The following is a 24831-nucleotide window of genomic DNA, read 5'->3' as shown; positions in this document are numbered from 1 at the left end:
TATTGACGAATTGTCGACATAGTGTCTCGTTGTTTGTTTCACCAACCAGGTAGTGTGAGACACTACCTGGTTGGTGAGGGACACTACCAGGTTGGTGAGAGAAACTACCTTGTTGGTTAGAGACGCAACCTGGTTGGTGAGAGACACTATCTGGTTGGTGAGAGACACTATCTGGTTGGTGAGAGACACTACCAGGTTGGTGAGAGACACTACCAGGTTGGTGAGAGACACTACCAGGTTGGTGAGAGACACTACCTGGTTGGCGAGAGACATTACCAGGTTGGTGAGAGACAGTACCTGGTTGGCGAGAGACAATATCAGGTTGGTGAGAGACACTACCTGGTTGGTGACAGACACTATTAGGTTGGTGAGAGACACTACCAGGTTGGTGAGAGACACTGCCAGGTTGGTGAGAGACACTACCTCGTTGGCGAAAGACATTACCTGGTTGTTATCACCCACACTACCATGTGGGTGAGAGACACTACTTGTATGTTGAGAGACACTATCAGTTTGGTGAGAGACACTACTAGGTTGGTGAGAGACACTACCTGGTTGGCTAGAGACACTACCTGGTTGGTGAGAGATACTACCAGGTTGGTGCGAGACACTACCTGGTTGGTGAGAGATACTACCAGGTTGGTTTGAGACACTACCAGGTTGGTGAGAGACACTACCTGGTTGGTGAGAGACACTACCAGGTTGGTGAGAGACACTACCTGGTTGTTGAGAGAGACTACTTGGTTGGTGAGAAACACTACTAGGTTGGTGAGAGACACTACCAGGTTGGTGAGAGACACTACCTGGTTGTTGAGAGAGACTACTTGGTTGGTGAGAAACACTACTAGGTTGGCGAGAGACATTACCTAGTTGGTGAAAGACACTACCAGGTTGGTAAGAGACAGTACCAGGTTGGTGAGAGACACTACCTGGTTGGTGAGGGACACTACCAGCTTGGTGAGAGACACTACCTTGTTGGTGAGAGACACAACCTGGTTGGTGAGAGACAGTACCCGGTAGGTGAGAGAATCTACCTGGTTGGTGAGAGACACTACCAGATTAGTGAGAGACACTACGTGGTTGGTGAGAGACACTACCAGGTTGGTGAGAGAAACTACCTTGTTGGTGAGAGACACAACCTGGTTGGTGAGAGACACAACCTGGTTGGTGAGAGACACTATCTGGTTGGTGAGACACTATCTGGTTGGTGAGAGACACTACCAGGTTGGTGAGAGAGACTACCTGGTTGTTGAGAGACACTACCAGGTTGGTGAGAGACACTACCAGGTTGGGGCGAGGCACTACCAGGTTGGTGAGAGACACTACCTGGTTGGTGCGATGCACTACCAGGTTGGTGAGAGAAAGTACCTGGTTGGTGAGAGACACTACCAGGTTGGTAAGAGACACTACCTGGTTGGTGAGAGACACTACCAGGTTGGTAAGAGACACTACCAGGTTGGTGAGAGACACTACCAGGTTGGTGAAAGACACTACCTGGTTGTAGAGAGACACTACCAGGTTGGAAAGAGACACTACCTGGCTGGTGAGAGACACTACCAGGTTGGTGAGAGACACTACCTGGTTGGTGAGAGACACTACCTGGTTGGTGAGAGACACTACCAGGTTGGCAAGAGACACTACCTTGTTGGTGAGAGACACTACCAGGTTGGTGAGAGACACTACCTGGTTGGTGAGAGACACTACCAGGTTGGTGAGAGGCACTACCTGGTTGCTGAGAGATACTACCAGGTTAATGAGACACTATCTGCATCGGTGAGAGACACTACCTGGTTGGTGAGAGACACTACCAGGTTGGTGCGAGACACAACCTGGTTGGTGAGAGATTCTACCAGGTTGGTGTGAGACACTACCAGGTTGGTGGGAGACACTACCTGATTGGTGAGAGACACTACCAGGTTGGTGAGAGACACTACCTGGTTGGCGAGAGACATTACCAGGTTGGTGAGAGACAGTACCTGGTTGGCGCGAGACAATATCAGGTTGGTGAGAGACACTACCAGGTTGGTGAGAGACACTGCCAGGTTGGTGAGAGACACTACCTCGTTGGCGAAAGACATTACCTGGTTGTTATCACCCACACTACCATGTGGGTGAGAGACACTACTTGGATGTTGAGAGACACTATCAGTTTGGTGAGAGACACTACTAGGTTGGTGAGAGACACTACCTGGTTGGCTAGAGACACTACCTGGTTGGTGAGAGATACTACCAGGTTAATGAGACATTATCTGGATCGGTGAGAGACACTACCTGGTTGGTGAGAGACACTACCCGGTTGGTGCGAGACACTACCTGGTTGGTGAGAGATACTACCTGGTTGGTGTGAGACACTACCAGGTTGGTGAGAGACACTACCTGGTTGGTGAGAGACACTACCAGGTTGGTGAGAGACACTACCAGGTTGGTGAGAGACACTACCTGGTTGGTGAGAGACACTACCAGGTTGGTGAGAGACACTACCAGGTTGGTGGGAGACACTACCAGGTTGGTGAGAGGCACTACCAGGTTGGTGAGAGACACTACCAGGTTGGTGAGAGACACTACCAGGTCGGTGAGAGACACAACCAGGTTGGTGAGAGACACTACCAGGTTGGTGAGAGATACTACCAGGTTGGTGAGAGACACTACCTGGTTGGTGAGAGACACTACCAGGTTGGTGAGAGAAACTACCTTGTTGGTGAGAGACAACCTGGTTGGTGAGAGACACTACCTGGTTGGTGAGAGACACTACCAGGTTGGTGAGAGACACAAACTGGTTGTTGAGAGACACTACCAGGTTGGTGAGAGACACTACCACGTTGGTGAGAGACACTACTAAGTTGGCGAGAGACACTACCTGGTTGTTGAGAGACACTACCAGGTTGGTGAGAGACACTACCTGGTTGGTGAGAGACACTACCAGGATGGTGAGAGACACTACCAGGTCGGTGAGAGACACAACCAGGTTGGTGAGAGACACTACCAGGTTGGTGAGAGATACTACCAGGTTGGTGAGAGACACTACCTGGTTGGTGAGAGACACTACCAGGTTGGTGAGAGAAACTACCTTGTTGGTGAGAGACACAACCTGGTTGGTGAGAGACACTATCTGGTTGGTGAGAGACACTATCTGGTTGGTGAGAGACACTACCAGGTTGGTGAGAGACACTACCAGGTTGGTGAGAGACACTACCTGGTTGTTGAGAGACACTACTAGGTTGGCGAGAGACACTACCTGGTTGTTGAGAGATACTACCAGGTTGGTAAGATACACTACCAGGTTGGTGAGAGACACTACTTGGTTGGTGAGAGACACTACCAGGTTGGTGAGAGACACTACCAGGTTGGTGGGAGACACTACCTGGTTGGTGAGAGACACTACCAGGTTGGCAAGAGACACTACCTTGTTGGTGAGAGACACTACCAGGTTGGTGAGAGACACTACCTGGTTGGTGAGAGACACTACCAGGTTGGTGAGAGGCACTACCTGGTTGCTGAGAGATACTACCAGGTTAATGAGACACTATCTGCATCGGTGAGAGACACTACCTGGTTGGTGAGAGACACTACCAGGTTGGTGCGAGACACAACCTGGTTGGTGAGAGATTCTACCAGGTTGGTGTGAGACACTACCAGGTTGGTGGGAGACACTACCTGATTGGTGAGAGACACTACCAGGTTGGTGAGAGACACTACCTGGTTGGCGAGAGACATTACCAGGTTGGTGAGAGACAGTACCTGGTTGGCGCGAGACAATATCAGGTTGGTGAGAGACACTACCTGGTTGGTGACAGACACTATTCGGTAGGTGAGAGACACTACCAGGTTGGTGAGAGACACTGCCAGGTTGGTGAGAGACACTACCTCGTTGGCGAAAGACATTACCTGGTTGTTATCACCCACACTACCATGTGGGTGAGAGACACTACTTGGATGTTGAGAGACACTATCAGTTTGGTGAGAGACACTACTAGGTTGGTGAGAGACACTACCTGGTTGGCTAGAGACACTACCTGGTTGGTGAGAGATACTACCAGGTTAATGAGACATTATCTGGATCGGTGAGAGACACTACCTGGTTGGTGAGAGACACTACCCGGTTGGTGCGAGACACTACCTGGTTGGTGAGAGATACTACCTGGTTGGTGTGAGACACTACCAGGTTGGTGAGAGACACTACCTGGTTGGTGAGAGACACTACCAGGTTGGTGAGAGACACTACCAGGTTGGTGAGAGACACTACCTGGTTGGTGAGAGACACTACCAGGTTGGTGAGAGACACTACCAGGTTGGTGGGAGACACTACCAGGTTGGTGAGAGGCACTACCAGGTTGGTGAGAGACACTACCAGGTTGGTGAGAGACACTACCAGGTCGGTGAGAGACACAACCAGGTTGGTGAGAGACACTACCAGGTTGGTGAGAGATACTACCAGGTTGGTGAGAGACACTACCTGGTTGGTGAGAGACACTACCAGGTTGGTGAGAGAAACTACCTTGTTGGTGAGAGACAACCTGGTTGGTGAGAGACACTACCTGGTTGGTGAGAGACACTACCAGGTTGGTGAGAGACACAAACTGGTTGTTGAGAGACACTACCAGGTTGGTGAGAGACACTACCACGTTGGTGAGAGACACTACTAAGTTGGCGAGAGACACTACCTGGTTGTTGAGAGACACTACCAGGTTGGTGAGAGACACTACCTGGTTGGTGAGAGACACTACCAGGATGGTGAGAGACACTACCAGGTCGGTGAGAGACACAACCAGGTTGGTGAGAGACACTACCAGGTTGGTGAGAGATACTACCAGGTTGGTGAGAGACACTACCTGGTTGGTGAGAGACACTACCAGGTTGGTGAGAGAAACTACCTTGTTGGTGAGAGACACAACCTGGTTGGTGAGAGACACTATCTGGTTGGTGAGAGACACTATCTGGTTGGTGAGAGACACTACCAGGTTGGTGAGAGACACTACCAGGTTGGTGAGAGACACTACCTGGTTGTTGAGAGACACTACTAGGTTGGCGAGAGACACTACCTGGTTGTTGAGAGATACTACCAGGTTGGTAAGATACACTACCAGGTTGGTGAGAGACACTACTTGGTTGGTGAGAGACACTACCAGGTTGGTGAGAGACACTACCAGGTTGGTGGGAGACACTACCAGGTTGGTGAGAGGCACTACCAGGTTGGTGAGAGACACTACCAGGTTGGTGAGAGACACTACCTGGTTGGTGAGAGACACTACCAGGTTGGTGAGAGACACTACCTGGTTGTTGAGAGAGACTACTTGGTTGGTGAGAAACACTACTAGGTTGGTGAGAGACATTACCTAGTTGGTGAAAGACACTACCAGGTTGGTAAGAGACAGTACCAGGTTGGTGAGAGACACTACCTGGTTGGTGAGGGACACTACCAGCTTGGTGAGAGACACTACCTTGTTGGTGAGAGACACAACCTGGTTGGTGAGAGACAGTACCCGGTAGGTGAGAGAATCTACCTGGTTGGTGAGAGACACTACCAGATTAGTGAGAGACACTACGTGGTTGGTGAGAGACACTACCAGGTTGGTGAGAGAAACTACCTTGTTGGTGAGAGACACAACCTGGTTGGTGAGAGACACTATCTGGTTGGTGAGACACTATCTGGTTGGTGAGAGACACTACCAGGTTGGTGAGAGAGACTACCTGTTTGTTGAGAGACACTACCAGGTTGGTGAGAGACACTACCAGGTTGGGGCGAGGCACTACCAGGTTGGTGAGAGACACTACCTGGTTGGTGCGATGCACTACCAGGTTGGTGAGAGAAAGTACCTGGTTGGTGAGAGACACTACCAGGTTGGTAAGAGACACTACCTGGTTGGTGAGAGACACTACCAGGTTGGTAAGAGACACTACCAGGTTGGTGAGAGACACTACCAGGTTGGTGAAAGACACTACCTGGTTGTAGAGAGACACTACCAGGTTGGAAAGAGACACTACCTGGCTGGTGAGAGACACTACCAGGTTGGTGAGAGACACTACCTGGTTGGTGAGAGACACTACCTGGTTGGTGAGAGACACTACCAGGTTGGCAAGAGACACTACCTTGTTGGTGAGAGACACTACCAGGTTGGTGAGAGACACTACCTGGTTGGTGAGAGACACTACCAGGTTGGTGAGAGGCACTACCTGGTTGCTGAGAGATACTACCAGGTTAATGAGACACTATCTGCATCGGTGAGAGACACTACCTGGTTGGTGAGAGACACTACCAGGTTGGTGCGAGAAACTACCTTGTTGGTGAGAGACAACCTGGTTGGTGAGAGACACTACCTGGTTGGTGAGAGACACTATCTGGTTGGTGAGAGACACTACCAGGTTGGTGAAAGACACTACCAGGTTGGCGAGAGACACTACCTGGTTGTTGAGAGACACTACTAAGTTGGCGAGAGACACTACCTGGTTGTTGAGAGACACTACCAGGTTGGTGAGAGACACTACCTGGTTGGTGAGAGACACTACCAGGATGGTGAGAGACACTACCAGGTCGGTGAGAGACACAACCAGGTTGGTGAGAGACACTACCAGGTTGGTGAGAGATACTACCAGGTTGGTGAGAGACACTACCTGGTTGGTGAGAGACACTACCAGGTTGGTGAGAGAAACTACCTTGTTGGTGAGAGACACAACCTGGTTGGTGAGAGACACTATCTGGTTGGTGAGAGACACTATCTGGTTGGTGAGAGACACTACCAGGTTGGTGAGAGACACTACCAGGTTGGTGCGAGGCACTACCAGGTTGGTGAGAGACACTACCTGGTTGGTGCGATGCACTACCAGGTTGGTGAGAGAAATTACCTGGTTGGTGAGAGACACTACCAGGTTGGTAAGAGACACTACCAGGTTGGTGAGAGAGACTACCTGTTTGTTGAGAGACACTACCAGGTTGGTGAGAGACACTACCAGGTTGGGGCGAGGCACTACCAGGTTGGTGAGAGACACTACCTGGTTGGTGCGATGCACTACCAGGTTGGTGAGAGAAAGTACCTGGTTGGTGAGAGACACTACCAGGTTGGTAAGAGACACTACCTGGTTGGTGAGAGACACTACCAGGTTGGTAAGAGACACTACCAGGTTGGTGAGAGACACTACCAGGTTGGTGAAAGACACTACCTGGTTGTAGAGAGACACTACCAGGTTGGAAAGAGACACTACCTGGCTGGTGAGAGACACTACCAGGTTGGTGAGAGACACTACCTGGTTGGTGAGAGACACTACCTGGTTGGTGAGAGACACTACCAGGTTGGCAAGAGACACTACCTTGTTGGTGAGAGACACTACCAGGTTGGTGAGAGACACTACCTGGTTGGTGAGAGACACTACCAGGTTGGTGAGAGGCACTACCTGGTTGCTGAGAGATACTACCAGGTTAATGAGACACTATCTGCATCGGTGAGAGACACTACCTGGTTGGTGAGAGACACTACCAGGTTGGTGCGAGAAACTACCTTGTTGGTGAGAGACAACCTGGTTGGTGAGAGACACTACCTGGTTGGTGAGAGACACTATCTGGTTGGTGAGAGACACTACCAGGTTGGTGAAAGACACTACCAGGTTGGCGAGAGACACTACCTGGTTGTTGAGAGACACTACTAAGTTGGCGAGAGACACTACCTGGTTGTTGAGAGACACTACCAGGTTGGTGAGAGACACTACCTGGTTGGTGAGAGACACTACCAGGATGGTGAGAGACACTACCAGGTCGGTGAGAGACACAACCAGGTTGGTGAGAGACACTACCAGGTTGGTGAGAGATACTACCAGGTTGGTGAGAGACACTACCTGGTTGGTGAGAGACACTACCAGGTTGGTGAGAGAAACTACCTTGTTGGTGAGAGACACAACCTGGTTGGTGAGAGACACTATCTGGTTGGTGAGAGACACTATCTGGTTGGTGAGAGACACTACCAGGTTGGTGAGAGACACTACCAGGTTGGTGCGAGGCACTACCAGGTTGGTGAGAGACACTACCTGGTTGGTGCGATGCACTACCAGGTTGGTGAGAGAAATTACCTGGTTGGTGAGAGACACTACCAGGTTGGTAAGAGACACTACCTGGTTGGTGAGAGACACTACATGCTTAGACTGAGTAAAAACTTCCCTCATCCAATGTTCAGTGGAGTAAAATTTGTTGAATCATTAATGCCTCATTAAATCTTATGCAGCGCAAAGCATTAAAGACTTCAAATACAAAGTTCAAAATACACTGAATACAACACCATGAAAAGTGGATGAATTGCAATCGGTGAGGTATGCACAAGTAAGCTGCAAAGCTGAAGTACTGTGCTTTATTAAAAGAATTTTTTTGCGAGGGATATTTCTGCGGGCCCTAAGCCTCTGGTTGGCTTACTAAGTGTTCTTTATATGTTCAGTGCAGGGTGCATATTGGGCGACCATTTGAAACTCATTTGAACGATGTAACGACATCACCTTAACGTATTCTATTTATATAGGGTAGACTCGGTGTTGGTGTCATTTTCCGCACGGGTAACCTGCTATCTGAGAGAACCATGCGAGGGAGCCTTCTGACGGATACTAGCGTATTGGCAACATTTGTCTCGTTGTGGTAAACTTTGGTGGGAATCTCAATTCAAACATAAACTATGTTATACACTATGTTTGCATCCCATCCTGGCCGAACATTTGAAACTCAAATGAACGATGTAATGACATCACCTTAACGTATTCGATACATATAGAGTAGACTCGGTGTTTTTTGCACAACCCTCATGGGTAATCTGCTGTTTTAGAGAACCATGCGAAGGAGCCTACTGACGAGTATTGACGAATTGTCGACATAGTGTCTCGTTGTTGCCAGAGAAAAGGAGCAAATGTTTCCCATTATTTTGTTTTTAGGCTCCAGTCTTTTCCCTCAATGCAAGGTGCTAGTTCTCGCTTCCGGTGCGGTCGCGATCATGTCCTAACCTCACTTAGATGGAGGAAATCGAGCCGAAAAATTTACCTTTGTCCAGAAATCGGATGTGGTACATCACACTTTTTCGTTGTATGTTCAGAGCAGGGTGCTTACTGGCCGAACATTTGAAACTCAAATGAACGATTTAATGACATGACCTAAACGTAATCGATACATATAGGGTAGACTCGGTGTTTTTTGCACATTCCTCATGGGTAATCTGCTGTTTTAGAGAACCATGGGAAGGAGCCAACAGACGAGTATTGACGAATTGTCGACATAGTGTCTCGTTGTTTCGAGAGAAAAGGAGCAAATGTTTCAATTTTCGTTTTTTGCCTCCAGTATTTTCCCTTAATGCAAGGTGTTTGTTCTCGGTTACAGTGCATTCGCGATCATGCGCTCACCTCACTTAGATGTGCTTATTCTGGAGAAAATCGAGCCGAAAAATTTACCTTTCTCCAGAAATCGGGTGTGGTGCATCAGACGTTTTCTTTATATGTTCAGAGCAGGGTGCTTATTGGGCGACCATTTGAAACTCATTTGAACGATGTAACGACATCACCTTAACGTATTCGATATATATAGGGTAGACTCGGTGTTGGTGTCATTTTCCACACGGGTAACCTGCTGTCTGAGAGAACCATGCCAGGGAGCCTTCTGACGGATATTGGCGTATTGGCAACATTTGTCTCGTTGTAGGAAAATTTGGTGGAAATCTCAATTCAAACATTAACTATACTATATACTATGTTTGCATCCCATCCTCAAAATAAAGAGCTTATCAATTCCATGTCGCAATATAAATGTTCTTAACACAATTCACAATGGAGTATGCTTAGACTGAGTAAAAACTTCCCTCATCCAATGTTCAGTGGATTAAATTTTGTTGAATCATTAATTCCTCATTAAATCTTATGCAGCGCAAAGCATTAAAGACTTCAAATACAAAGTTCAAAATACACTGAATACAACACCATGAAAGTGGATGAATTGCAATCGGTGAGGTATGCACATGTAAGCTGCAAAGCTGAAGTACTGTGCTTTATTAAAAGAATTTTTTTGCGAGGGATATTCCTGTGCGGGCCCTAAGCCTCTGGTTGGCTTACTAAGTGTTCTTTATATGTTCAGAGCAGGGTGCATATTGGGCGACCATTTGAAACTCATTTGAACGATGTAACGACATCACCTTAACGTATTCTATTTATATAGGGTAGACTCGGTGTTGGTGTCATTTTCCGCACGGGTAACCTGCTATCTGAGAGAACCATGCGAGGGAGCCTTCTGACGGATACTAGCGTATTGGCAACATTTGTCTCGTTGTGGTAAACTTTGGTGGGAATCTCAATTCAAACATAAACTATGTTATACACTATGTTTGCATCCCATCCTGGCCGAACATTTGAAACTCAAATGAACGATGTAATGACATCACCTTAACGTATTCGATACATATAGAGTAGACTCGGTGTTTTTTGCACAACCCTCATGGGTAATCTGCTGTTTTAGAGAACCATGCGAAGGAGCCTACTGACGAGTATTGACGAATTGTCGACAAAGTGTCTCGTTGTTGCCAGAGAAAAGGAGCAAATGTTTCCCATTATTTTGTTTTTAGGCTCCAGTCTTTTCCCGCAATGCAAGGTGCTAATTCTCGCTTCCGGTGTGGTCGCGATCATGTCCTAACCTCACTTAGATGGAGGAAATCGAGCCGAAAAATTTACCTTTGTCCAGAAATCGGATGTGGTACATCACACTTTTTCGTTGTATGTTCAGAGCAGGGTGCTTACTGGCCGAACATTTGAAACTCAAATGAACGATTTAATGACATGACCTTAACGTAATCAATACATATAGGGTAGACTCGGTGTTTTTTGCACATTCCTCTTGGGTAATCTGCTGTTTTAGAGAACCATGGGAAGGAGCCTACAGACGAGTATTGACGAATTGTCGACATAGTGTCTCGTTGTATCGAGAGAAAAGGAGCAAATGTTTCAATTTCCTTTTTTTGCCTCCAGTATTTTCCCTTAATGCAAGGTGTTTGTTCTCGGTTACGATGCATTCGCGATCATGTGCTCACCTCACTTAGATGTGCTTATTCTGGAGAAAATCGAGCCGAAAAATTTACCTTTCTCCAGAAATCGGGTGTGGTGCATCAGACGTTTTCTTTATATGTTCAGAGCAGGGTGCTTATTTAGCGACCATTTGAAACTCATTTGAACGATGTAACGACATCACCTTAACGTATTCGATATATATAGGGTAGACTCGGTGTTGGTGTCATTTTCCGCACGGGTAACCTGCTGTCTGAGAGAACCATGCCAGGGAGCCTTCTGACGGATATTGGCGTATTGGCAACATTTGTCTCGTTGTAGGAAAATTTGGTGGAAATCTCAATTCAAACATTAACTATACTATATACTATGTTTGCATCCCATCCTCAAAATAAAGAGCTTATCAATTCCATGTCGCAATATAAATGTTCTTAACACAATTCACAATGGAGTATGCTTAGACTGAGTAAAAACTTCCCTCATCCAATGTTCAGTGGAGTAAAATTTGTTGAATCATTAATGCCTCATTAAATCTTATGCAGCGCAAAGCATTAAAGACTTCAAATACAAAGTTCAAAATACACTGAATACAACACCATGAAAAGTGGATGAATTGCAATCGGTGAGGTATGCACATGTAAGCTGCAAAGCTGAAGTACTGTGCTTTATTAAAAGAATTTTTTTGCGAATGATATTCCTGTGCGGGCCCTAAGCCTCTGGTTGGCTTACTAAGTGTTCTTTATATGTTCAGAGCAGAGTGCATATTGGGCGAACATTTGAATCTCATTTAAACGATGTAACGACATCACCTTAACGTATTCGATTTATATAGGGTAGACTCGGTGTTGGTGTCATTTTCCGCACGGGTAACCTGCTATCTGAGAGAACCATGCGAGGGAGCCTTCTGACGGATACTAGCGTATTGGCAACATTTGTCTCGTTGTGGTAAACTTTGGTGGGAATCTCAATTCAAACATAAACTATGTTATACACTATGTTTGCATCCCATCCTGGCCGAACATTTGAAACTCAAATGAACGATGTAATGATATCACCTTAACGTATTCGATACATATACAGTAAACTCGGTGTTTTTTGCACAACCCTCATGGGTAATCTGCTCTTTTAGAGAACCATGCGAAGGAGCCTACTGACGAGTATTGACGAATTGTCGACAAAGTGTCTCGTTGTTGCCAGAGAAAAGGAGCAAATGTTTCCCATTATTTTGTTTTTAGGCTCCAGTCTTTTCCCGCAATGCAAGGTGCTAATTCTCGCTTCCGGTGTGGTCGCGATCATGTCCTAACCTCACTTAGATGGAGGAAATCGAGCCGAAAAATTTACCTTTGTCCAGAAATCGGATGTGGTACATCACACTTTTTCGTTGTATGTTCAGAGCAGGGTGCTTACTGGCCGAACATTTGAAACTCAAATGAACGATTTAATGACATGACCTTAACGTAATCGATACATATAGGGTAGACTCGGTGTTTTTTGCACATTCCTCTTGGGTAATCTGCTGTTTTAGAGAACCATGGGAAGGAGCCTACAGACGAGTATTGACGAATTGTCGACATAGTGTCTCGTTGTTTCGAGAGAAAAGGAGCAAATGTTTCAAATTTTCGTTTTTTGCCTCCAGTATTTTCCCTTAATGCAAGGTGTTTGTTCTCGGTTACGATGCATTCGCGATCATGTGCTCACCTCACTTAGATGTGCTTATTCTGGAGAAAATCGAGCCGAAAAATTTACCTTTCTCCAGAAATCGGGTGTGGTGCATCAGACGTTTTCTTTATATGTTCAGAGCAGGGTGCTTATTGAGCGACCATTTGAAACTCATTTGAACGATGTAACGACATCACCTTAACGTATTCGATATATATAGGGTAGACTCGGTGTTGGTGTCATTTTCCGCACGGGTAACCTGCTGTCTGAGAGAACCATGCCAGGGAGCCTTCTGACGGATATTGGCGTATTGGCAACATTTGTCTCGTTGTAGGAAAATTTGGTGGAAATCTCAATTCAAACATTAACTATACTATATACTATGTTTGCATCCCATCCTCAAAATAAAGAGCTTATCAATTCCATGTCGCAATATAAATGTTCTTAACACAATTCACAATGGAGTATGCTTAGACTGAGTAAAAAATTCCCTCATCCAATGTTCAGTGGAGTAAAATTTGTTGAATCATTAATTCCTCATTAAATCTTATGCAGCGCAAAGCATTAAAGACTTCAAATACAAAGTTCAAAATACACTGAATACAACACCATGAAAGTGGATGAATTGCAATCGGTGAGGTATGCACATGTAAGCTGCAAAGCTGAAGTACTGTGCTTTATTAAAAGAATTTTTTTGCGTGGGATATTCCTGTGCGGGCCCTAAGCCTCTGGTTGGCTTACTAAGTGTTCTTTATATGTTCAGAGCAGGGTGCATATTGGGCGACCATTTGAAACTCATTTGAACGATGTAACGACATCACCTTAACGTATTCTATTTATATAGGGTAGACTCGGTGTTGGTGTCATTTTCCGCACGGGTAACCTGCTATCTGAGAGAACCATGCGAGGGAGCCTTCTGACGGATACTAGCGTATTGGCAACATTTGTCTCGTTGTGGTGGGAATCTCAATTCAAACATAAACTATGTTATACACTATGTTTGCATCCCATCCTGGCCGAACATTTGAAACTCAAATGAACGATGTAATGACATCACCCTAACGTATTCGATACATATAGAGTAGACTCGGTGTTTTTTGCACAACCCTCATGGGTAATCTGCTGTTTTAGAGAACCATGCGAAGGAGCCTACTGACGAGTATTGACGAATTGTCGACATAGTGTCTCGTTGTTGCCAGAGAAAAGGAGCAAATGTTTCCCATTATTTTGTTTTTAGGCTCCAGTCTTTTCCCGCAATGCAAGGTGCTAATTCTCGCTTCCGGTGTGGTCGCGATCATGTCCTAACCTCACTTAGATGGAGGAAATCGAGCCGAAAAATTTACCTTTGTCCAGAAATCGGATGTGGTACATCACACTTTTTCGTTGTATGTTCAGAGCAGGGTGCTTACTGGCCGAACATTTGAAACTCAAATGAACGATTTAATGACATGACCTTAACGTAATCGATACATATAGGGTAGACTCGGTGTTTTTTGCACATTCCTCTTGGGTAATCTGCTGTTTTAGAGAACCATGGGAAGGAGCCTACAGACGAGTATTGACGAATTGTCGACATAGTGTCTCGTTGTTTCGAGAGAAAAGGAGCAAATGTTTCAATTTTCGTTTTTTGCCTCCAGTATTTTCCCTTAATGCAAGGTGTTTGTTCTCGGTTACGATGCATTCGCGATCATGTGCTCACCTCACTTAGATGTGCTTATTCTGGAGAAAATCGAGCCGAAAAATTTACCTTTCTCCAGAAATCGGGTGTGGTGCATTAGACGTTTTCTTTATATGTTCAGAGCAGGGTGCTTATTTAGCGACCATTTGAAACTCATTTGAACGATGTAACGACATCACCTTAACGTATTCGATATATATAGGGTAGACTCGGTGTTGGTGTCATTTTCCGCACGGGTAACCTGCTGTCTGAGAGAACCATGCCAGGGAGCCTTCTGACGGATATTGGCGTATTGGCAACATTTGTCTCGTTGTAGGAAAATTTGGTGGAAATCTCAATTCAAACATTAACTATACTATATACTATGTTTGCATCCCATCCTCAAAATAAAGAGCTTATCAATTCCATGTCGCAATATAAATGTTCTTAACACAATTCACAATGGAGTATGCTTAGACTGAGTAGAAACTTCCCTCATCCAATGTTCAGTGGAGTAAAATTTGTTGAATCATTAATGCCTCATTAAATCTTATGCAGCGCAAAGCATTAAAGACTTCAAATACAAAGTTCAAAATACACTGAATACAACACCATGAAAAGTGGATGAATTGCAATCGGTGAGGTATGCACATGTAAGCTGCAAAGCTGAAGTACTGTGCTTTATTAAAAGAATTTTTTTGCGAATGATATTCCTGTGCGGGCCCTAAGCCTCTGGTTGGCTTACTAAGTGTTCTTTATATGTTCAGAGCAGAGTGCATATTGGGCGAACATTTGAATCTCATTTAAACGATGTAACGACATCACCTTAACGTATTCGATTTATATAGGGTAGACTCGGTGTTGGTGTCATTTTCCGCACGGGTAACCTGCTATCTGAGAGAACCATGCGAGGGAGCCTTCTGACGGATACTAGCGTATTGGCAACATTTGTCTCGTTGTGGTAAACTTTGGTGGGAATCTCAATTCAAACATAAACTATGTTATACACTATGTTTGCATCCCATCCTGGCCGAACATTTGAAACTCAAATGAACGATGTAATGATATCACCTTAACGTATTCGATACATATACAGTAAACTCGGTGTTTTTTGCACAACCCTCATGGGTAATCTGCTCTTTTAGAGAACCATGCGAAGGAGCCTACTGACGAGTATTGACGAATTGTCGACAAAGTGTCTCGTTGTTGCCAGAGAAAAGGAGCAAATGTTTCCCATTATTTTGTTTTTAGGCTCCAGTCTTTTCCCGCAATGCAAGGTGCTAATTCTCGCTTCCAGTGTGGTCGCGATCATGTCCTAACCTCACTTAGATGGAGGAAATCGAGCCGAAAAATTTACCTTTGTCCAGAAATCGGATGTGGTACATCACACTTTTTCGTTGTATGTTCAGAGCAGGGTGCTTACTGGCCGAACATTTGAAACTCAAATGAACGATTTAATGACATGACCTTAACGTAATCGATACATATAGGGTAGACTCGGTGTTTTTTGCACATTCCTCTTGGGTAATCTGCTGTTTTAGAGAACCATGGGAAGGAGCCTACAGACGAGTATTGACGAATTGTCGACATAGTGTCTCGTTGTTTCGAGAGAAAAGGAGCAAATGTTTCAAATTTTCGTTTTTTGCCTCCAGTATTTTCCCTTAATGCAAGGTGTTTGTTCTCGGTTACGATGCATTCGCGATCATGTGCTCACCTCACTTAGATGTGCTTATTCTGGAGAAAATCGAGCCGAAAAATTTACCTTTCTCCAGAAATCGGGTGTGGTGCATCAGACGTTTTCTTTATATGTTCAGAGCAGGGTGCTTATTGAGCTACCATTTGAAACTCATTTGAACGATGTAACGACATCACCTTAACGTATTCGATATATATAGGGTAGACTCGGTGTTGGTGTCATTTTCCGCACGGGTAACCTGCTGTCTGAGAGAACCATGCCAGGGAGCCTTCTGACGGATATTGGCGTATTGGCAACATTTGTCTCGTTGTAGGAAAATTTGGTGGAAATCTCAATTCAAACATTAACTATACTATATACTATGTTTGCATCCCATCCTCAAAATAAAGAGCTTATCAATTCCATGTCGCAATATAAATGTTCTTAACACAATTCACAATGGAGTATGCTTAGACTGAGTAAAAAATTCCCTCATCCAATGTTCAGTGGAGTAAAATTTGTTGAATCATTAATTCCTCATTAAATCTTATGCAGCGCAAAGCATTAAAGACTTCAAATACAAAGTTCAAAATACACTGAATACAACACCATGAAAGTGGATGAATTGCAATCGGTGAGGTATGCACATGTAAGCTGCAAAGCTGAAGTACTGTGCTTTATTAAAAGAATTTTTTTGCGTGGGATATTCCTGTGCGGGCCCTAAGCCTCTGGTTGGCTTACTAAGTGTTCTTTATATGTTCAGAGCAGGGTGCATATTGGGCGACCATTTGAAACTCATTTGAACGATGTAACGACATCACCTTAACGTATTCTATTTATATAGGGTAGACTCGGTGTTGGTGTCATTTTCCGCACGGGTAACCTGCTATCTGAGAGAACCATGCGAGGGAGCCTTCTGACGGATACTAGCGTATTGGCAACATTTGTCTCGTTGTGGTGGGAATCTCAATTCAAACATAAACTATGTTATACACTATGTTTGCATCCCATCCTGGCCGAACATTTGAAACTCAAATGAACGATGTAATGACATCACCCTAACGTATTCGATACATATAGAGTAGACTCGGTGTTTTTTGCACAACCCTCATGGGTAATCTGCTGTTTTAGAGAACCATGCGAAGGAGCCTACTGACGAGTATTGACGAATTGTCGACATAGTGTCTCGTTGTTGCCAGAGAAAAGGAGCAAATGTTTCCCATTATTTTGTTTTTAGGCTCCAGTCTTTTCCCGCAATGCAAGGTGCTAATTCTCGCTTCCGGTGTGGTCGCGATCATGTCCTAACCTCACTTAGATGGAGGAAATCGAGCCGAAAAATTTACCTTTGTCCAGAAATCGGATGTGGTACATCACACTTTTTCGTTGTATGTTCAGAGCAGGGTGCTTACTGGCCGAACATTTGAAACTCAAATGAACGATTTAATGACATGACCTTAACGTAATCGATACATATAGGGTAGACTCGGTGTTTTTTGCACATTCCTCTTGGGTAATCTGCTGTTTTAGAGAACCATGGGAAGGAGCCTACAGACGAGTATTGACGAATTGTCGACATAGTGTCTCGTTGTTTCGAGAGAAAAGGAGCAAATGTTTCAATTTTCGTTTTTTGCCTCCAGTATTTTCCCTTAATGCAAGGTGTTTGTTCTCGGTTACGATGCATTCGCGATCATGTGCTCACCTCACTTAGATGTGCTTATTCTGGAGAAAATCGAGCCGAAAAATTTACCTTTCTCCAGAAATCGGGTGTGGTGCATCAGACGTTTTCTTTATATGTTCAGAGCAGGGTGCTTATTGAGCGACCATTTGAAACTCATTTGAACGATGTAACGACATCACCTTAACGTATTCGATATATATAAGGTAGACTCGGTGTTGGTGTCATTTTCCGCACGGGTAACCTGCTGTCTGAGAGAACCATGCCAGGGAGCCTTCTGACGGATATTGGCGTATTGGCAACATTTGTCTCGTTGTAGGAAAATTTGGTGGAAATCTCAATTCAAACATTAACTATACTATATACTATGTTTGCATCCCATCCTCAAAATAAAGAGCTTATCAATTCCATGTCGCAATATAAATTTTCTTAACACAATTCACAATGGAGTATGCTTAGACTGAGTAAAAACTTCCCTCATCCAATGTTCAGTGGAGTAAAATTTGTTGAATCATTAATGCCTCATTAAATCTTATGCAGCGCAAAGCATTAAAAACTTGAAATACAAAGTTCAAAATACACTGAATACAACACCATGAAAAGTGGATGAATTGCAATCGGTGAGGTATGCACATGTAAGCTGCAAAGCTAAAGTACTGTGCTTTATTAAAAGAATTTTTTTGCGAGGGATATTCCTGTGCGGTCCCTAAGCCTCTGGTTGGCTTACTAAGTGTTCATTATATGTTCAGAGCAGGGTGCATATTGGGCGAACATTTGAATCTCATTTGAACGATGTAACGACATCACCTTAACGTATTCGATTTATATAGGGTAGACTCGGTGTTGGTGTCATTTTCCGCACGGGTAACCTGCTATCTGAGAGAACCATGCGAGGGAGCCTTCTGACGAATACTAGCGTATTGGCAACATTTGTCTCGTTGTGGTAAACTTTGGTGGGAATCTCAATTCAAACATAAACTATGTTATACACTATGTTTGCATCCCATCCTGGCCGAACATTTGAAACTCAAATGAACGATGTAATGACATCACCTTAACGTATTCGATACATATACAGTAAACTCGGTGTTTTTTGCACAACCCTCATGGGTAATCTGCTCTTTTAGAGAACCATGCGAAGGAGCCTACTGACGAGTATTGACGAATTGTCGACATAGTGTCCCGTTGTTGCCAGAGAAAAGGAGCAAATGTTTCCCATTATTTTGTTTTTAGGCTCCAGTCTTTTCCCTCAATGCAAGGTGCTAGTTCTCGCTTCCGGTGCGGTCGCGATCATGTCCTAACCTCACTTAGATGGAGGAAATCGAGCCGAAAAATTTTCCTTTGTCCAGAAATCGGGTGTGGTACATCACACTTTTTCGTTGTATGTTCAGAGCAGGGTGCTTACTGGCCGAACATTTGAAACTCAAATGAACGATTTAATGACATGACCTTAACGTAATCGATACATATAGGGTAGACTCGGTGTTTTTTGCACATTCCTCATGGGTAATCTGCTGTTTTAGAGAACCATGGGAAGGAGCCTACAGACGAGTATTGACGAATTGTCGACATAGTGTCTCGTTGTTTCAAGAGAAAGGAGCAAATGTTTCAATTTTCGTTTTTTGCCTCCAGTATTTTCCCTTAATGCAAGGTGTTTGTTCTCGGTTACGGTGCATTCGCGATCATGTGCTCACCTCACTTAGATGTGCTTATTCTGGAGAAAATCGAGCCGAAAAATTTACCTTTCTCCAGAAATCGGGTGTGGTGCATCAGACGTTTTCTTTATATGTTCAGAGCAGGGTGCTTATTGGGCGACCATTTGAAACTCATTTGAACGATGTAACGACATCACCTTAACGTATTCGATATATATAGGGTAGACTCGGTGTTGGTGTCATTTTCCGCACGGGTATCCTGCTGTCTGAGAGAACCATGCCAGGGAGCCTTCTGACGGATATTGGCGTATTGGCAACATTTGTCTCGTTGTAGGAAAATTTGGTGGAAATCTCAATTCAAACATTAACTATACTATATACTATGTTTGCATCCCATCCTCAAAATAAAGAGCTTATCAATTCCATGTCGCAATATAAATGTTCTTAACACAATTCACAATAGAGTATGCTTAGACTGAGTAAAAACTTCCCTCATCCAATGTTCAGTGGAGTAAAATTTGTTGAATCATTAATGCCTCATTAAATCTTATGCAGCGCAAAGCATTAAAGACTTCAAATACAAAGTTCAAAATACACTGAATACAACACCATGAAAAGTGGATGAATTGCAATCGGTGAGGTATGCACATGTAAGCTGCAAAGCTGAAGTACTGTGCTTTATTAAAAGAATTTTTTTGCGAATGATATTCCTGTGCGGGCCCTAAGCCTCTGGTTGGCTTACTAAGTGTTCTTTATATGTTCAGAGCAGGGTGCATATTGGGCGACCATTTGAATCTCATTTGAACGATGTAACGACATCACCTTAACGTATTCGATTTATATAGGGTAGACTCGGTGTTGGTGTCATTTTCCGCACGGGTAACCTGCTATCTGAGAGAACCATGCGAGGGAGCCTTCTGACGGATACTAGCGTATTGGCAACATTTGTCTCCTTGTGGTAAACTTTGGTGGGAATCTCAATTCAAACATAAACTATATTATACACTATGTTTGCATCCAATCCTGGCCGAACATTTGAAACTCAAATGAACGATGTAATGACATCACCTTAACGTATTCGATACATATAGAGTAGACTCGGTGTTTTTTGCACAACCCTCATGGGTAATCTGCTGTTTTAGAGAACCATGCGAAGGAGCCTACTGACGAGTATTGACGAATTGTCGACATAGTGTCTCGTTGTTGCCAGAGAAAAGGAGCAAATGTTTCCCATTATTTTGTTTTTAGGCTCCAGTCTTTTCCCTCAATGCAAGGTGCTAGTTCTCGCTTCCGGTGCGGTCGCGATCATGTCCTAACCTCACTTAGATGGAGGAAATCGAGCCGAAAAATTTACCTTTGTCCAGAAATCGGGTGTGGTACATCACACTTTTTCGTTGTATGTTCAGAGCAGGGTGCTTACTGGCCGAACATTTGAAACTCAAATGAACGATTTAATGACATGACCTTAACGTAATCGATACATATAGGGTAGACTCGGTGTTTTTTGCACATTCCTCATGGGTAATCTGCTGTTTTAGAGAACCATGGGAAGGAGCCTACAGACGAGTATTGACGAATTGTCGACATAGTGTCTCGTTGTTTCGAGAGAAAAGGAGCAAATGTTTCAATTTTCGTTTTTTGCCTCCAGTATTTTTCCCTTAATGCAAGGTGTTTGTTCTCGGTTACGGTGCATTCGCGATCATGTGCTCACCTCACTTAGATGTGCTTATTCTGGAGAAAATCGAGCCGAAAAATTTACCTTTCTCCAGAAATCGGGTGTGGTGCATCAGACGTTTTCTTTATATGTTCAGAGCAGGGTGCTTATTGGGCGACCATTTGAAACTCATTTGAACGATGTAACGACATCACCTTAACGTATTCGATATATATAGGGTAGACTCGGTGTTGGTGTCATTTTCCGCACGGGTAACTTGCTATCTGAGAGAACCATGCGAGGGAGCCTTCTGACGGATACTAGCGTATTGGCAACATTTGTCTCCTTGTGGTAAACTTTGGTGGGAATCTCAATTCAAACATAAACTATGTTATACACTATGTTTGCATCCCATCCTGGCCGAACATTTGAAACTCAAATGAACGATGTAATGACATCACCTTAACGTATTCGATACATATAGAGTAGACTCGGTGTTTTTTGCACAACCCTCATGGGTAATCTGCTGTTTTAGAGAACCATGAGAAGGAGCCTACTGACGAGTATTGACGAATTGTCGACATAGTGTCTCGTTGATTCGAGAGAAAAGGAGCAAATGAGAGACACTACCTGGTTGGTGAGAGAGTCTACCAGGTTGGTGCGAGACACTACCTGGTTGTTGAGAGACACTACCTGGATGGTGAGAGATACTACCAGGTTGGTGTGAGACACTACCTGGTTGGTGAGAGACACTACCAGGTTGGTGAGAGACACTACCAGGTTGGTGGGAGACACTACCAGGTTGGTGAGAGGCACTACCAGGTTGGTGAGAGACACTACCAGGTTGGTGAGAGACACTACCTGGTTGGTGAGAGACACTACCAGGTTGGTGAGAGACACTACCTGGTTGTTGAGAGAGACTACTTGGTTGGTGAGAAACACTACTAGGTTGGTGAGAGACATTACCTAGTTGGTGAAAGACACTACCAGGTTGGTAAGAGACAGTACCAGGTTGGTGAGAGACACTACCTGGTTGGTGAGGGACACTACCAGGTTGGTGAGAGACACTACCTTGATGGTGAGAGTCACAACCAGGTTGGTGAGAGACACTACCTTGATGGTGAGAGACACTACCTGGTTGGTGAGAGATACTACCAGGTTGGTGTGAGACACTACCTGGATGGTGAGAGACACTACCAGGTTGGTGAGAGAAACTACCTTGTTGGTGAGAGACACAACCTGGTTGGTGAGAGACACTATCTGGTTGGTGAGAGACACTATCTGGTTGGTGAGAGACACTACCAGGTTGGTGAGAGAGACTACCTGGTTGTTGAGAGACACTACCAGGTTGGTGAGAGACACTACCAGGTTGGTGACAGACACTACCAGATTAGTGAGAGACACTACCAGGTTGGTGAGAGACACTACCAGGTTGGTGAGAGACACTACCTGGTTGGCGAGAGACATTACCAGGTTGGTGAGAGACACTACCTGGTTGGCGAGAGACATTACCAGGTTGGTGAGAGACAGTACCTGGTTGGTGACAGACACTATTAGGTTGGTGAGAGACACTACCAGGTTGGTGAGAGACACTGCCAGGTTGGTGAGAGACACTACCTCGTTGGCGAAAGACATTACCTGGTTGTTATCACCCACACTACCATGTGGGTGAGAGACACTACTTGGATGTTGAGAGACACTATCAGTTTGGTGAGAGACACTACTAGGTTGGTGAGAGACACTACCTGGTTGGCTAGAGACACTACCTGGTTGGTGAGAGATACTACCAGGTTAATGAGACACTATCTGGATCGGTGAGAGACACTACCTGGTTGGTGAGAGACACTACCAGGTTGGTGCGAGACACTACCTGGTTGGTGAGAGATACTACCAGGTTGGTGTGAGACACTACGAGGTTGGTGAGAGACACTACCTGGTTGGTGAGAGACACTACCAGGTTGGTGAGAGACACTACCAGGTTGGTGGGAGACACTACCAGGTTGGTGAGAGGCACTACCAGGTTGGAGAGAGACACTACCAGGTTGGTGAGAGACACTACCTGGTTGGTGAGAGACACTACCAGGTTGGTGAGAGACACTACCTGGTTGTTGAGAGAGACTACTTGGTTGGTGAGAAACAGTACTAGGTTGGTGAGAGACATTACCTAGTTGGTGAAAGACACAACCAGGTTGGTAAGAGACAGTACCAGGTTGGTGAGAGACACTACCTGGTTGGTGAGGGACACTACCAGCTTGGTGAGAGACACTACCTTGTTGGTGAGAGACACAGCCTGGTTGGTGAGAGACAGTACCCGGTTGGTGAGAGAATCTACATGGTTGGTGAGAGACACTACCAGATTAGTGAGAGACACTACGTGGTTGGTGAGAGACACTACCAGGTTGGTGAGAGACACTACCTTGATGGTGAGAGTCACAACCTGGTTGGTGAGAGACACTACCTGGTTGGTGAGAGACACTACCTGGTTGGTGAGAGATACTACCAGGTTGGTGTGAGACACTACCTGGTTGGTGAGAGACACTACCAGGTTGGTGAGAGAAACTACCTTGTTGGTGAGAGACACAACCTGGTTGGTGAAAGACACTATGTGGTTGGTGAGAGACACTATCTGGTTAGTGAGAGACACTACCAGGTTGGTGAGAGAGACTACCTGGTTGTTGAGAGACACTACCAGGTTGGTGAGAGACACTACCTGGTTGATGAGGGACACTACCAGCTTGGTGAGAGACACTACCGTGTTGGTGAGAGACACAACCTGGTTGGTGAGAGACAGTACATGGTTGGTGAGAGAATCTACCTGGTTGGTGAGAGACACTACCAGATTAGTGAGAGACACTACGTGGTTGGTGAGAGACACTACCAGGTTGGTGAGAGACACTACCTTGATGGTGAGAGTCACAACCTGGTTGGTGAGAGACACTACCTGGTTGGTGAGAGACACTACCTGGTTGGTGAGAGATACTACCAGGTTGGTGTGAGACACTATCTGGTTGGTGAGAGACACTACCAGGTTGGTGAGAGAAACTACCTTGTTGGTGAGAAACACAACCTGGTTGGTGAGAGACACTATCTGGTTGGTGAGAGACACTATCTGGTTGGTGAGAGACACTATCTGGTTGGTGAGAGACACTACCAGGTTGGTGAGAGAGACTACCTGGTTGTTGAGAGACACTACCAGGTTGGTGAGAGACACTACCAGGTTGGTGACAGACACTACCAGATTAGAGAGAGACACTACCATGTTGGTGAGAGATACAAACTGGTTGTTGAGAGACACTACCAGGTTGGTGAGAGACACTACCAGGTTGGTGAGAGACACTACCAGGTTGGTGAGAGACACTACCTGGTTGTTGAGAGACACTACTAGGTTGGCGAGAGACACTACCTGGTTGTTGAGAGACACTACCAGGTTGGTGTGAGACACTACCTGGTTGGTGAGAGACACTACCAGGATGGTGAGAGACACTACCAGGTCGGTGAGAGACACAAACTGGTTGTTGAGAGACACTACCAGGTTGGTGAGAGACACTACCAGGTTGGTGAGAGACACTACCTGGTTGGTGAGAGACACTACCAGGATGGTGAGAGACACTACCAGGTTGGTGAGAGACACTACCTGGTTGGTGAGAGACACTACCAGGATGGTGAGAGACACTACCAGGTCGGTGAGAGACACAACCAGGTTGGTGAGAGACACTACCAGGTTGGTGAGAGATACTACCAGGTTGGTGAGAGACACTACCTGGTTGGTGAGAGACACTACCAGTTTGGTGAGAGACACTACCTGGTTGTTGAGAGAGACTACCTGGTTGGTGAGAGACACTACCAGGTTGG

General features: G+C 45.3%; 1 protein-coding gene across 1 annotated transcript; it reads right to left on the bottom strand.

Annotated features, from left to right (window-relative positions):
* Positions 1–866: 866 nt before the first annotated feature.
* LOC138355956 (uncharacterized) lies at positions 867–22614 on the bottom strand. Its single transcript, XM_069311492.1, has 10 exons — positions 21988–22614; positions 7531–7929; positions 7240–7386; positions 6316–6714; positions 6025–6171; positions 5376–5606; positions 4536–5039; positions 2732–3487; positions 1788–2060; positions 867–1160 (listed from the first exon to the last, which is right to left on the bottom strand). Exons 1-10 carry the CDS (start codon positions 22612–22614, stop codon positions 867–869), a joined length of 3777 nt encoding a protein of 1258 aa, XP_069167593.1.
* Positions 22615–24831: the final 2217 nt, after the last annotated feature.

The sequence above is a fragment of the Procambarus clarkii genome, chromosome 70 (genome assembly GCF_040958095.1).
Source record: "Procambarus clarkii isolate CNS0578487 chromosome 70, FALCON_Pclarkii_2.0, whole genome shotgun sequence".
Classification (NCBI taxonomy): Eukaryota; Metazoa; Arthropoda; class Malacostraca; order Decapoda; family Cambaridae; genus Procambarus; species Procambarus clarkii.
Note: the sequence above shows the minus strand (reverse complement) of the source record. Positions and strands in the feature narration are given on the sequence as shown.

Coding starts and splice junctions, on each gene's coding strand:
- LOC138355956 (XM_069311492.1), bottom strand. CDS start 22,614: ATGTCTTTCGCCAACGAGGTAGTGTCTCTCACCAACCTGGCAGTGTCT. Junction 6,172..6,315: donor TAGTGTCTCTCACCAACCAG/GTAGTGTCTCTC, acceptor CTCAGCAACCAG/GTAGTGCCTCTCACCAACCT. Junction 5,040..5,375: donor TAGTGTCTCTCACCAACCTG/GTACTGTCTCTT, acceptor CTCAACAACCAG/GTAGTGTCTCTCGCCAACCT.